At 47.5% G+C, this 13,710-nt stretch overlaps 1 protein-coding gene across 1 annotated transcript in view; it reads right to left on the minus strand.

The window, feature by feature from the left end:
- The window catches only part of LOC120948782 (nuclear pore complex protein Nup88), a 57,355-nt gene extending 43,927 nt beyond the window's left edge, over positions 1-13,428 (minus strand). The window contains exon 1 of the mRNA XM_040365491.2: positions 13,074-13,428. Coding sequence (XP_040221425.2) covers positions 13,074-13,283 — 210 coding nt within the window. The 5' untranslated portion in view covers positions 13,284-13,428. The remainder of the gene's footprint in view (positions 1-13,073) is intronic.
- Between the last annotated feature and the right edge of the window lie 282 nt (positions 13,429-13,710).

Consider the following 13,710-nt stretch of genomic DNA (forward strand, 5'->3'; position numbering starts at 1 on the left):
TTTGGCGATAATCTTGTATTACATTTCAGCACAAATACAAAAAAATGGAATTTCCCTGAAAATGAAGAAACAAACTCATTGCACGGTACTGCCGGCGTTACTTCTTATCGCAGCCGTTCAACAATTTCCCGGCTCCTGCTGCTGCTGCTGCTCGCGGCGAACATTGCACTAGAATTCATCTAACGAAACATCAGCTCCCATTAGCCGAGAAACAAGGTTCACCTATCAGATTTTTTGTCAGAAGCATAATAGAACGCTGGTCCCTGATCCCCCGATGGTTGTGTGCCGGGCCGCCGCCGCCGCCGCCACTGCCACACGGACGACCGGGCAGGTGAGTATGGCGCTTTTTATCATTAACAACCTATCAAGGGGTGGATGTGCCGTGACTTCAGCCGCGCCCGAGCGAGCCTTCGGCTGTGGAGTCTATAATTTGCCTGCATAAACATACACACGATCCATTGTGCAGGGGGGGAGAGGAGTTTGGGAAGAAGAAAGTAGAAGGAGAAGAAGACGGTGGTACTGGCATGTATTTCGAAACGAGAACCGAAGATACATATACCCCGTCGTGGTGGCCCGGTTTTTCGTTTGCCCGCCCTTGTTACGCTCATGGTGTGTGTTTGTGTGTGTGCGGGAGTTTGCTGTATTAACCTGGAATTAAAAGTCTGCTTTCTTCGCCTTAAGGATAAGACATACCATTTTTATAATTCATCGCGATGGAAGATGCACAGAGCAGCAGCAGCAGCAGCAACGGTGCAGTTGGTGCGCGCCCGCTGATGTAGGGGAGCGGGGAATCCCAGGCAGAGGCCAATGCTATTTTCTGGTGGGTGAGGACAACAAAACAGTCAGCCGAGCGCTAGCGACTGGTTGGTTGGTGGGATTTGCAGATTTGCACCCAACTTCTTCCTTTTTTCTATATAATCGCTTTCCATGACCATGCTCTTTGTCAGATAAGGTGGCAGGCGATGGTGGTGCAACGGGGCATGTGGCAGCGGAAAATGAACTCATCAGTGCAGGCCGGGTGCGCGCGCGGGCGCTAAAGGAAGTGCACACAACCATGCGTCCAATGGAAAGAGTGCCATCGGGCGCCTCCATCTGGTGCGGAATTTGTTTTGTGACGAACGATTGTGCATCCCGCACAGGTGCCGGATACTTTTCATCTTTATTCGCCTCCGTGAAGGCGTACTGAAGCAAGAAATGTGTCCACCTCCGAAGCGACCCGTACCCTCCCTCATTACGTTTTCACCCCTTTTCCCACTGTCGGAAGAAATCTCGAAAATTATTTATTATAAAACATATGCCCGCCTAATAAGCCCGGGTGGGTTGGTGGCTTGATAAGCGGCATGAGATGGGAATGGGCATGAGACCACCCACCCGATACATGCGAACGGCATCATCAGGCAGATCCCTAAGGCGGGACGGATGCATTTGGGTATGACACGAAAGAAAACCCTCATCACCAGAGCCGGTCGGACGGTCGGTCGGTCGGTCGGTCGGTGGCAGCAAAGGGCGCGCGCACACAGATTTTGGGTGGAACAAACGTGCGCCCGCGTGTGTGTGTGTGATGGAAAAACGCATGCACGACAAGAAAGGGGGGTTATGAGTATGAAAAAGAAAAGAAAAAAAAAAGAGAACGCCACCGCCAACGAAACAAGCAACAGGAAAGTAAGCGGAAAATTTGTTCACTACATTTTTCCTTACGCTTTTCCTTACCCTGGCTTTGCCACCAGCCAGCCAGCCAGCGCAAACATAAAACAACACACAACCAGCATCAGCAGCATAATCATCAGAAGCATATCATGCTTTGCCGTTCGTCTTTTGCCAGCGACAAAATTAACCTTCTTCAGCGTGCAGCAACAATGTGTGGCGACCGTGCTGCTACGGGAGTGAGGTACACCCTACATCCCGTGATGGTTCCCGCAGGATGTGCCGGAACAGTTGGCCCCTCCCCCATCCGCGCGACTGCTACCACACCAAGCAGCCTCCACTCATTTCGCATGTCGTGATTATCCAAGCTGAACATTCCCAATTAAAAATTTGTTTTTCTTTGCCCAAAACAGCAAACAGCAGCGCCGGATGAAGGCACGGAGGGAGGGCGATGCATAAAGGGCATAAAATGCCCGTGTACGTCTGAGACGGGTTCGCTCTTCTTCGCTCTCTCGCATGTCACCCATCATCATATCGAAGAATGAACCGCGATGTTTCGGAATCGTATTGTGGATGCTTCGCTATCAGGATTAATGCAGCTTTTAGCCGTTTGCGAAATTGCGGTTAGCGGGGAAGAGCACCATCTCTGGCAGAGAGCGAAAGGCAGTCCGGGTAGGGTGACATGTTTGTTCTAAATCACACAAAAATAATAAGGAGCAAACAGATAATTGCAATTTAATTTCGCAAGAATAAATGCAAAACCAGTCCCCGTCGCGTTGGAAGGAAAGCGTGTCGCTGAAAACCATTGCGGGCACTGGCAATTTTTGTTTTTTGTTTCACAAAGAAGATGGTATTGCTTTGAGAAGTATTGTAAAAATGTTATTCCACAATAAACTGCACATTGGATTCAACGATCCATTAAATGAAGGATCTCGTTACGTGGATGCTGCGCTGGTAACGATGTTGGGGATGGAGGAAACTTTGGCGAATCACCACCACCCCAAAAGCTCGTCAATGCTGTCCATAAATCATACGTTTTACAGCTTTCAGTTAGCATAAGTACTGGCTGCCGAGTTCGCTGACGGTCGTCTGGTGTCGTTAAATTTGATGTGCTTCTTCGCTTCCCTGCGCCCTGCTTGCTCTGCGTCACGTACACAACGATGGCACACAACGAGACGAGACGAGCATCAATTTTTACACCCATGTGAATGGTAAACAGCAACATAACAATCTTATAAGCGATTGAATTGCAACATACAGAATTAGCTGCGATGTGTTCAAGGAAGTCCAGCAGTGCTGTATGCGCCGGGGGGTTAAGGGAAGTCGCCGGGGGGTTAAGGGAAGGGTGGTGCGCACACCACCGAGTACTGCGCTTCATAAAACTTTATTATGCATTTTGCCAACGCCACTGAACCGGGCGGGAGAAAAATCCTGCATCTAAAACGGTCGGGCCACGCCACAAGAGCAACCGTCGACAAGCAGCCGTTCCCTTTATGGTTCTCGGTTCAACCCTTTTTCCCTGTTTTCTTTGCAGCAGTGGGTTGGTTGGTGTGCAATCCGAATTCTTCCCGCTCTGAAATTGGACAGCAATAGATATTGTTTCAATTACAAAGTAAATATATTATTTTCAACACTCCCATGCGAGCGCTCTTCGTGCAGCTGTCAGGCAGAAGGACTGCCCCGAAGTAGAGTGGGAAGCCCAATGGCCGATAAAGTGAATCGTTTATGCAAGAAAACAAAGAAAGACAGAACAGGGGAAAAAAACCTAACAGCATCACTTAACAAAATAATAAATAGCTAACAATTTCGTTTGAATGCCAATTTATGCACCCTCTTTCGGGCGTTCCTTCCCGGCGGCGCGTACGTGTTGACGCGAATCGAAGCGTATCGCGTCGGGTAACTCTTTCGCATACAGCAGCGCCGCAATAGCTGACCCATCGCTGATATTCGAAAGGAAGGAAAGGAAATGAAAGGCAGAAAAAAAAATCAACAAATCGTCCTCGTAGAAAGTGGAATATTTTCACGAAATTTACATTTCTTCTTCACTTCTTACTCTGAAGGACATCTCTCGGGCGGGTGTGCCGTTCGAGTCATTGCAGAAGCCAATAATCGCGCAGCTTCTCTTCTACAGCTCCAGCTTCTTCAATACCCAATGGCAAGAGGTCCTTCGTGGGACTTTCTCTGTGAAAATGAGGTAGAGGAAGAGAGCGAGAGAGGAGCTCTTCACTTCAAACATTGCTGCCGAGATCACCGAATCGTGACGGTGTTGATGAATCCTTTCTAATTTAGTTTGAATTTCACACCTCGTTGTGAGATTTTTTTCTGTTGTTGCTGCTGCTGCTGCCATTCTACTCCTAAGCCACCGGTGGTGGTGGTGGCGGTGGTGAAGATTGAATGTAATGGAAAATGAGTTTTTTTTTAATTATTGTTCACCGACAGAAAAGTTCATGATAAAATGCAGGTAAATAAATAAGCAACAGAGAGTTAGGTGGAGAGAGAGAGAGAGCGAAACAAAAAAAAAACAAACAAAACCAAACAACATTCAGTGCCTCGGCAACGGGCAACTAAATTAATTAATCCGAACTTTTAAGGGTGCGCGCGCGCACCGGAAAGTGCTAAGGGTGAATTTTCGCACCATTATAAATAAGTTTTCACCTTCACCAATTGACTTCCGGTGGTGGATGATTGGTATTTAAAAAAAAATACCTTTACAGTGTAAAGGAATGCGTTTGTCGGTAGGTTACAACAAAGAATGGCAATATTGTGGGAAGAATCTATTAATTGTAGTATTTCGGAGATCGTTTTCATTCGATCTGATGACATTTTTTCTATATTCTTATCAAACAATATCCATCCTACAATTTGAATCACAAAATTCAGCAACAAACAAAAACCGGAACCGGAATTGAGCAGTCGTTCTCTCCCTTTTCATCCTACCAACAACAACCAGCTCACAAGTTGCAGCAATAAAGTGAATAAAGACAGCAAAACGCGTCGTGTTGAAAAACTTACGAGACGCAATATAGAGAAGCTAAAAAAGGTAGAAATAAATGGAAATTATAATTATACCTGTTCTGGCTGCACTTTCGAGTGGCACGATAAAACGGATTTCTTTGCTACGTTAAACTCGTCCATCCCCAACCGCCCCACCCGAGGGATTCAGTTGGCCAGAATAATCATCACCACTGGCCGCGCCTCGCGATGCTGTAAGCGGTGTAAAATCACATCAAACAAAATGGTGCGCGACTTGGGAAAGCAGCAAAAATAAAAAGCACATGCTTCAGGAGTGAACATGCTCACAGGAGACAGGAACCGAAAAGGTGGTAGAAAACGCACCAAACAACATCGCTTTGGAATGAGTGGGAGCGAGAAGCAATGCCACAGATTCCGTTTCGTGGCGTCCCCAGAGGAAGATGATAGGCAGATACGGTACTCCTCTCGAGACACGTGGGTTCGCGCGCTGCGGCGGTCTCGATGAGCCGGATTTTCCCTGTATCAGCCGAGCTTGGAACGCCAAAACAACGCGCTCTAGAGGAAAGGGCGCAAGAAATCAACGGTGGACAGAATGAATGGGACCGGATGTGTGTTGGTATAGATGAAATTGGTTCCCGTCGTTCCACAAAAAAAACCGCGCAAAACCCACCAAGCGGCAAGCAAGTGTGAGTGAGGAGCGAACCGGGCGACCCGCACGAGTGTGCACTTGTGCATGCATGAAGGCCTCTTGCGCGATCCTTTGACTTCCGCAGGTGGAATTTTTGCTTTTTTTGCCCTCATCGTACCGTGGTCCGCGGTGGCTGTTGCGGTTGCTCGGGTTTGCTGCTGGCATTTCGGAGTGCGATCGGCAGCGGTACCATTTCCACTCCGCGGCTGCTAAATCCCGAACGCTTCCAACAGGAAACCGGAACCAGGGACGGAAAGATCTCGGTCGGTAATAATTATAATCATAAATCGGTTGGAGATTTGTAGCAGCCAAGTGCGACATGCCCCCCCCCCCCCCCTCCGTCTATCCTTCTGTTCTGCTCCCTTTTGCACACTTACACAGGCGAAACAATTTGCCTAACACGCAACACACTTCAGTGCATCGTGGACCGTGGTGGTTGGGAGTGGGTGGACGGGGCGGCGAGAAGAAATGGAAACCAAAAAATCACCAAAGCAAAACCTATTCTCCTGCCACTTCAGCGGCAGCCACCACATCCTAAACGGTGACCTCGTTGAGAAAACTTCGTCGCGGTCACAGATCCATGCATCCGTACAGGTGGGACTGGGTGGTTGGGGTTGGGAGTGTGCACGATACAAACTACAAACAGCAGCAGCAGCAGCAGCAGCCATGGAAGAAATAAATAAAATTACAAAGCATCAAAACCGAGCCGGAAGTGCAAAACCCGCGCACTCGACTCGAAGTTTCCTTCCGTGCGGGGTGAAGGTGGCGGAGAAGCGGTACTGCCGCCACCGAGAGCCGTGGAAATTATCTCGCTGCGCTGATGAAAGACCGCGACACAACACACGACTTGAATTTTCCACTTCATCGAAGTTCACAGGAACTGGCTGGGTCCGGGGGGGAATTTCTTCATCGGGCCGTCGAGCGCTGGAGTGAGCAATCAGTGTAAATGTTCCGACACACCATCTCGCGAAAGGATACTTTTGCCGCAATTAAATCGCACGATTGTATGCGCAATTATTGCTGCTTGTGTGAATGGCCAACCAAGAGTTGGCAGGCTTAACCTCAGATGGAACATGTACTATAATATAGAATAGTTTCAAACTGTTTTTTGTGTGGATCTTTCGCAAAAACACACAGCTAATATCGATCCATTATTTGCTACAGAAAAATACTGACACCTTTTTATGCGCTCCAATGTACGTACCCAGTAGCATCATTTCTTCCCTTTTCCGATGGGCGATAAATACAAACACACCGATTGATGGAGGGATGATGACGGAAAATCAAATCAACGTTTCCGCCGAAGCCAGCACACCACAGTTCGGCTGATTCTTCATTCTCCCTTCATTCGGCGGACGCGTACGGCCGTCTCCCAGGAGACTCGACACGGGGGCTGGCTGCGTAACAGGGAAAACGGTGGACCAGCAAACAAAGTGTGGCCAGGCCCATTCCACCAGCGCCAACCATTATCCATCCGGAAGCGGATGTAGTAACAGATGTTTGCCCATCAGCCTTGACAAATGGCCTGTGAATTAAATTGGTTAATAGATGATGGATACGTATCAGCAGCATCGCAGCACCATTCCCTCGCTCCCTTTGCTCCCTTGGTCCCGGCTGGACGCTTTTTGATGATCGAAGAGATAAGAGGAACCATATTTTTGTCGGTATCTAGTTCACCGGTGGGGAGGTTCGTTTATGGTCCAGAGCTGCAGCGAGACGGCCGCACGCGGGGCGGCAGAAGGTACTCCAACACTCTAAGGTGACGTTGACCATAATCATAATAATAGATCATTATATCGTTAGGGAGAGTTCGGACTCGTGCGCGGGCGGCGGTAAAAGGCAACAAAAACGTGTTACAACGTCGATGAAGATGATGATGATGCTGATGATGATGAGGACGGGGAGAAGAAACGGACGGCGAGAGGCGTCACGGGTAAAGGCCACCGATGATGGGTCGATGGTCACCAAACTAGGTGATATGGCTCTTTGAATTAGGCTGCCAAAAAAGTGCCTGGCCAAACTAAATTGGATCATGTCGGGTGAATTCACTTTGCAGAAAGGTGTGAGAGGTATGTACACCCCACCTCCATGAGAAGTTCTCCAATGATGCCGTCCTTCGTTTCTGTGGTCGATGAGGCGTACATGAATTGAGCACATTTGGCTGCCGGTGTGGATGAACGAGACAGCACGACAGTTGGTGTTTGATGATGCTTCTTTGGGGTTTCTTTCCTTGTCCTCGTCAGGCTCGTCTATGCAGAATGACTCTATTTACGATTATTGGCCTTCCGTTTTGATAGCCCCTCGTGTACCGTCAGAGGGAGTCGGAGTGCATTAAGAATCGCCAGGATATTCCATTTTTGTCTGTTGCACATTTTCCACAGCTGCATATTGTTCAGAACCACACCTTTTCCGGGATCACGGGAACGTCTGGAGTCTTTTTTTTCTGTCTGCAAATTGGTTTCTTTTTGTTTGGACGAAGCCAAACCAGAACTATTTTAAGGCCATGCCTTACACCGCCGAACGATAAGCGCTCCTCGTTTGTTTTGTCGAACGAGTGCAAGTTTTTAGCATAATTCCGTCGTGCTTCGCTATTTTCGACCGAATGAAAAGGGAAGTGGCGTAACCCGGAGCGTATTAAATGCAATTTTGTAAAATGCGAGTTTAATGCGAAAGGAATGTAAAACATAATGAAGAGTAACACTGCATAAACGATAGCTCGTTTATACGTATTGCATTAGGTGTGGTGAAGATGATAAGGACCATGAAACCGTGCGGTAGATACCAAACCATCGTCCTTCGCCATCGTCACCATGTCTGATGAAGTTTTGATGGAGCAATATTTGAACTACATTGCTTGGGCTTTCACTGGAGCTTTTTTTTAGGGCGGATCTACAAAGAAATGTGTTTATTATTAGGAGAAAAGAACAGTGCGACCATGAGAGCACAACACACACTCCATAATCTTGCGGTAGAAGCATTTGATGATTGCTACTTATCGACACCGCCGTCGTGAGGGCCACAAACCAAGCCAATAGAAGATTCATGTATGAACCAGCGATACAATTGTTGTGCGTTGGAACAATCCGCTCGTGGTTTCATCAACCTTTCAGACCATCGCAGCCGTGATGAACCGACAAATACACATATGTGAAGCGATTTTGTGTAAGCCCGGGCAAGTTTTCCACCATTTACTTATTAATCTCATATCCCCGGCCTATTTCAGACGCACAACAAAAGAGAAACACTGACAATGTCGTTCGTCCCCGAGCGCGCGAACAATCTCAGTCCCTCAATAGCTTCCACCGTTTTGATCCTGACATGCTGCGTTACTGAGGGACTCCTGTCTCCAAACAGTTGCCATCATCAAACACAAATCTCCGAATTGTGTGCGAAAATTTGATCCGCTTGCTCTGCGTGGGGTGAGCTGCTCGTTGCGTCTGTGTGTTCCGTATGTTTGATGATAGGTTGTAGTACCATTTTTATCTATTTCATTCTTCGCATGGCGCATCAAGCAGCTAATAATAATCAACACACGCGAGATGCCGTCAACTTTTCACTTCTTTGAGCGATCCTTGCTGTCGCTTTATCGCACCATCATTGTTCTGTGTGGGGTTTTCCTAGGTGGTCGAGGGAGACCGCACACGGGGGTTTACTGCGGAAGACGATAGGCAACTTAAACAGCCACAGTTAAACGGAACTAAAGTTGTGGATTTTTCTTAAAATTGAGCCAAATAAGAGATAAAAAGCGATGCTATGACTCGAAATCACACAAGAGCCATGTGGAGGAAACTGAACTGAAGACGAAAATGTTCGTCCTGTTCGTATGACATATTTGCTTTCTCTGAAATATTGTGCCACAATGTTGGGCACGCTTTCTCAAACCAACTCCGTGTGCGTGTGTACACTTCTCACGACCATCAGGACACACACAAAAATCACATCACACAAGGGCGGGGAGCCTCTTTACTCCCATTTTTCCTCATGTATCCTGTGCTTTCTCTCAAGCCATTCAGCCAATCTTCTTTATCCGTCCGGTTGTATCGATCGGAGGTGCTGCTGCGACGGTGGAGCGGAGGCCAAACACTGGCAGTGACACAATCGGAAGGCAAATAAAAGGACGCCTCAAGACAAACGGCTTCCATCACTATTTTCTTATTCAACACTTGCCTCGGCGTGCGTGGATCTACTATTTCGACTTTGTGCTCCTGGAACGGGGCCGGGATTTGAAGCCGGGAGGGAGAGGGTGAGTTCGACGTATGGCTTGCCTTTCATATCTTTCCATCTTCGGTGGTCGTCGTTTTCGGTGTTTCGCTCAAGTAGCGAAAGAAGATGTTGGCATTCTAGGAATAAAAATGTGCTTTAGACATCGAGTGGTGTTAAGGACAGTGGGCAAGTGGATTTGTGAACACGAACGGAACGGACACAAATCAAGAAACACTCGCCCACACACACGTACACACGACGCATGATGTGAATGGTGAGAAAAATGATCATGAATCATTCTACTACTGCTCCATCTACACCTTCAAATATCGCACAAGAACTGTTACCATCGGACGATGTGTTAGAAAAGCTTCGCTTACCTGGGATTGGAAGCATTTTCGTTCCTCTGCACAACACACCAAGCCACGTCTCCGCTGGTTCGCTTATCGGAAAATTAGGTATTAAATCGTAACTTTTAATTGTATTCTTACGAACGATCGTACTCCTGTGGCCGCATGTCATGTGCCATTTGCCAGAAAAAGCATACTGCTACTACTGGCCGTTTGAGTGCATTTTGAATTCCTCCCCGAAGACTCTTCTCCTTCTCTACCCACAGCGCACCCCATGCCAGCAAAGGAAGTCAAGAAGATGACAGTAAATATATCAAAGATGCTAAAATGGCAAACCATGACAAAGCGCAGTGCCAGCCAGTTGCCTTTTTGTGGCGTAGGTTGGCCCTCCTTTCGATTCCCGTGCAGTGGCTGCTTTCTGCAGCGGCCTCTCGAAGGACGAAAGTAAGCGAGGACAGCAGGAAAACAGAGGGCCTGGAGACTGGATTGAGGCGTAAAACTTCAGTAAAGAACGAACATAAAAGTAGAGTGATAATTTTTAAAATATTATATAAAGCATGAACTACCGGCAACAGCAGGCACCACCGAGGAGCAGCAGCAGTTTTGGCTGTTTTTTTGTCCACTCCTCTAGAAACAAGGCCCTGACGCAAGGTGCAGTTTCGGTTCGGTAGTAAAGGACACGGATAAGGGCAACCGGCCCCCGGTAGCAGGATTGGCTGCGTAGTGCTGCGCACCGCGAGAGGTGGAGTAAGAAATGGGAAAAGTTCCGGGTTTTACCCTGGTGCCGATGCAGCCCGACGACGCACCCGACGACGGTGTGGTCCGTTTTTGTGATCAAGAATTACGTGCGCAACTATCTGCCGGGAATCGGAAGCACCAAAACAACCGCTGCCGTCCCGTCCCGCCGCCCGCGAGGAAGGAATTATTTTATTATTACGATGAGTGTGGGTACAATTTATACTTTTGAGATACTATTATTAGTGCAGTTGCGAAATTTCTTAATACTTCCGTAATTAAGGCTTTCTGGTGGTGCCGCCAGTATGGAGAGGGCTTGTTTTTACTGCTTCCACGATTTTATGGCCACGAGGCGCTCATCGACTCGCATGCTGGACGGAAGGCGCGGGCGGATATTACTCTCCGCGGAGGGCATGCCATTACTACTGCCATCCGTGTGCACGTCATTGCCGACCGCGTTTTAATGTCACACTAAATCCGATGATCGACGTGACATAATCATTATCACATCCCGAAGCATATTGATGGGCAAATGAGCCAAAAAGTGCTCGTCGTGCCGGTTCGCAACAAAATCTCAAACCAAACGGCCTTCGGTCATGACCAACGAGATGGATACAGCAGGATGATATAAGGACACATCACATTACTGTCCCTGCCTTTGGGGCGACTTTTTCTCCGCATCCGCCCGAGTGACGAGAGCGGGGAATCACCTCGGGGAGTTATAATTTTATAAATGGGTTGGGGATGAAAATTTATGAGTCCGCTGCTATTCGCTCGTTCGGGGCATAAATTTGTGAATGATAACGCCGGCACCGCGCACGCGGACACTGCCGAAAGGACTGGATGCATTGGTGAGCAAGCACACATACAACCGTCTCGCCGTACAGTGGCTGTCGTCGCTCGTGCAGTGGACTGTGGGTAAAGGAAAAAGTTTTTAAAAATTTCATTTGCAATGAATTGGATTTTCCCTCGCGTCGTTGTCACACCTTCCGGTGGAATGCTTTGTGGAAAGGAGCGGTGAAATCTACTGATTTGTAGTGTGTAGCTCTTATTGCAAGGAAAGAAAGATGCAGTCGTATTTGACGATGTAATGTACGCCAAAGTGCCATTTATGTTCCTATTCTAATCGCTTTCATTACGCGATTAGCTTGCTTCTCATACAGTGCTAACGAACGTAAAGTGGTTTGGCATTCAAAATGAAAAAATACATCATCAAAAACGGCAATATTTGTCTCCTATTTGCGATAAACCGAAACAAATCATCTTTAAACTGATTTATGCCTGTTCCTAAGCACTTCCGGCTCTATTAGCTGCGGTAGGTTAAAAAAGGCATTTCATTATTTATCATACCGGGCCCATCGTACCTGTGCCTGCGCGCTACCAACCCATGTTCTTCCTCACCTCATTCATGTTCTTCAGTTAACAGCATTCGATATAATGATGCAGCCGTGCCCCCGTCCGTTCGTCCGTCTTTCGTTGACTTGAGGGACACGATGAGCATCATCGTTGGCAAATGATACAATTTTTATGGATTGGCAGTGTGACCGAAATGACACAAAAAAAAAGATAGTCAATGTGATCACCCCCGGGCGCACGAATGTTAATCATTGCTGTGCTGGGTAATTTGGCCGTGAGGTAGCAGAACGCTTTGGAGCAAAAAAAAAAAAAGGAAAGTAATCGACTCCCGGAATGGACGGACAATCCAGCGAGCGAGGTGGGTGTCATTTTGGGCTGTGTGACGAAGAAGGTGGGAGGTGTGTTTGAGAAAATCCATTATTTTCAAACTTTCCTTCCATGATCGCCTGGCCCGAGCCCTAGCTGCCGCTGGTGCTGCTACCTCCGCTTCTGCTGCGCGCAAAGTAATAAAATTTCCTTCCTATAATTTAAATCGCTCTCGCACCGAATGAAGGGCAACAGGAAAGCGTGGACGGGGTTTGAAATGGAAATTCGTTTCGGGCTCGTTTCCTCAGACCACGAGATAACACACCGCGGCACGCGTGGACCACCAGGGAGCGGGATCGGAGCGGAGAGTAAGGGTCAGTGGCGAAGTATAAAGAAATAAAATTGTAGAAAGGTAAAAGGTAAAAAAATCCTTACGAAAGGCAACGTGGACGAATAATGAAATGAACCACAGATATTCGCACCCCGTATGCGCCGGGTTGGCGCAAGGACTTTCCGTTCGCGATTGCATATAATTTAAGATTATGGCCATAAAAGCTAATTAGACCGATAAATAATCCATTATTATTTGATAAATTGCCGGCATCGAAAACTACCGTGAGTGGTTGTTGAATTATTTAGCGGTCCATAGATCCGCTCAACGAATTTACGCCAGTTCAGCAGAAACCGTACTCCCATCGTTATCCGTCAAGTTCGCTGAAAACCCCTGCATTCGAGTCGTCCGCTGAACGGGGCCCGTTTGTGAGGTTAGGGCAATCGCGACTGGCGGTCGATTTTATCGCTTGAGCGTTGTACTTTACCTGATGTTTCAATTCGTCCTGCTTGCGGGATGCGGCGGCTCGCCAGTTCAGCACCAGGATGCAACAGTTCTTCGCATTCCAAACGTACAGCATATCATCCTTCGATTCCACCAGATTCTGCGTATGTTTATGGTCATCCGGCGAACAGTCACGGGCCACTTGAAACATCTTCGTCTCGTTGAACCCGAAGCTATCGGTTTTCGAAACCATGATGATACACTGATCGGAACCACTTCACTACACAAATTTAGCGGCAGGAATTGTACAACTTGTCGGTAAAATCACAATTGTGCGGGTTTTAGCGGCACACGCAGTACCGAGCAAAAACGTAAACAAACAAGCTACCCGGGCGAACAACAATTTTGACAGTTGAAGTTCGTGCTCGTTTGGGCTGGCGGAAAGTGCTCGAACTGCTCGACGGAGTGCTCGACGCAGCGCCCAACGTCAAACCGGGTAACGGACATTTGATTTGAAAATTAAGCAAACGTTTACGCAAAAATAGAACTTGTAGGAAAATTTAACAAAACTCGAGTAATAAGTAAGTAAATGTAAGAGATTGTGTAATTACAAATTTGATTCAACATGAGAAAAGAAGATATGCTTTTAATTTTTGTACAATGTAACTTAATTTATTAAT

This window comes from Anopheles coluzzii, chromosome 2 (genome assembly GCF_943734685.1).
Source record: "Anopheles coluzzii chromosome 2, AcolN3, whole genome shotgun sequence".
Lineage (NCBI taxonomy): Eukaryota > Metazoa > Arthropoda > Insecta > Diptera > Culicidae > Anopheles > Anopheles coluzzii.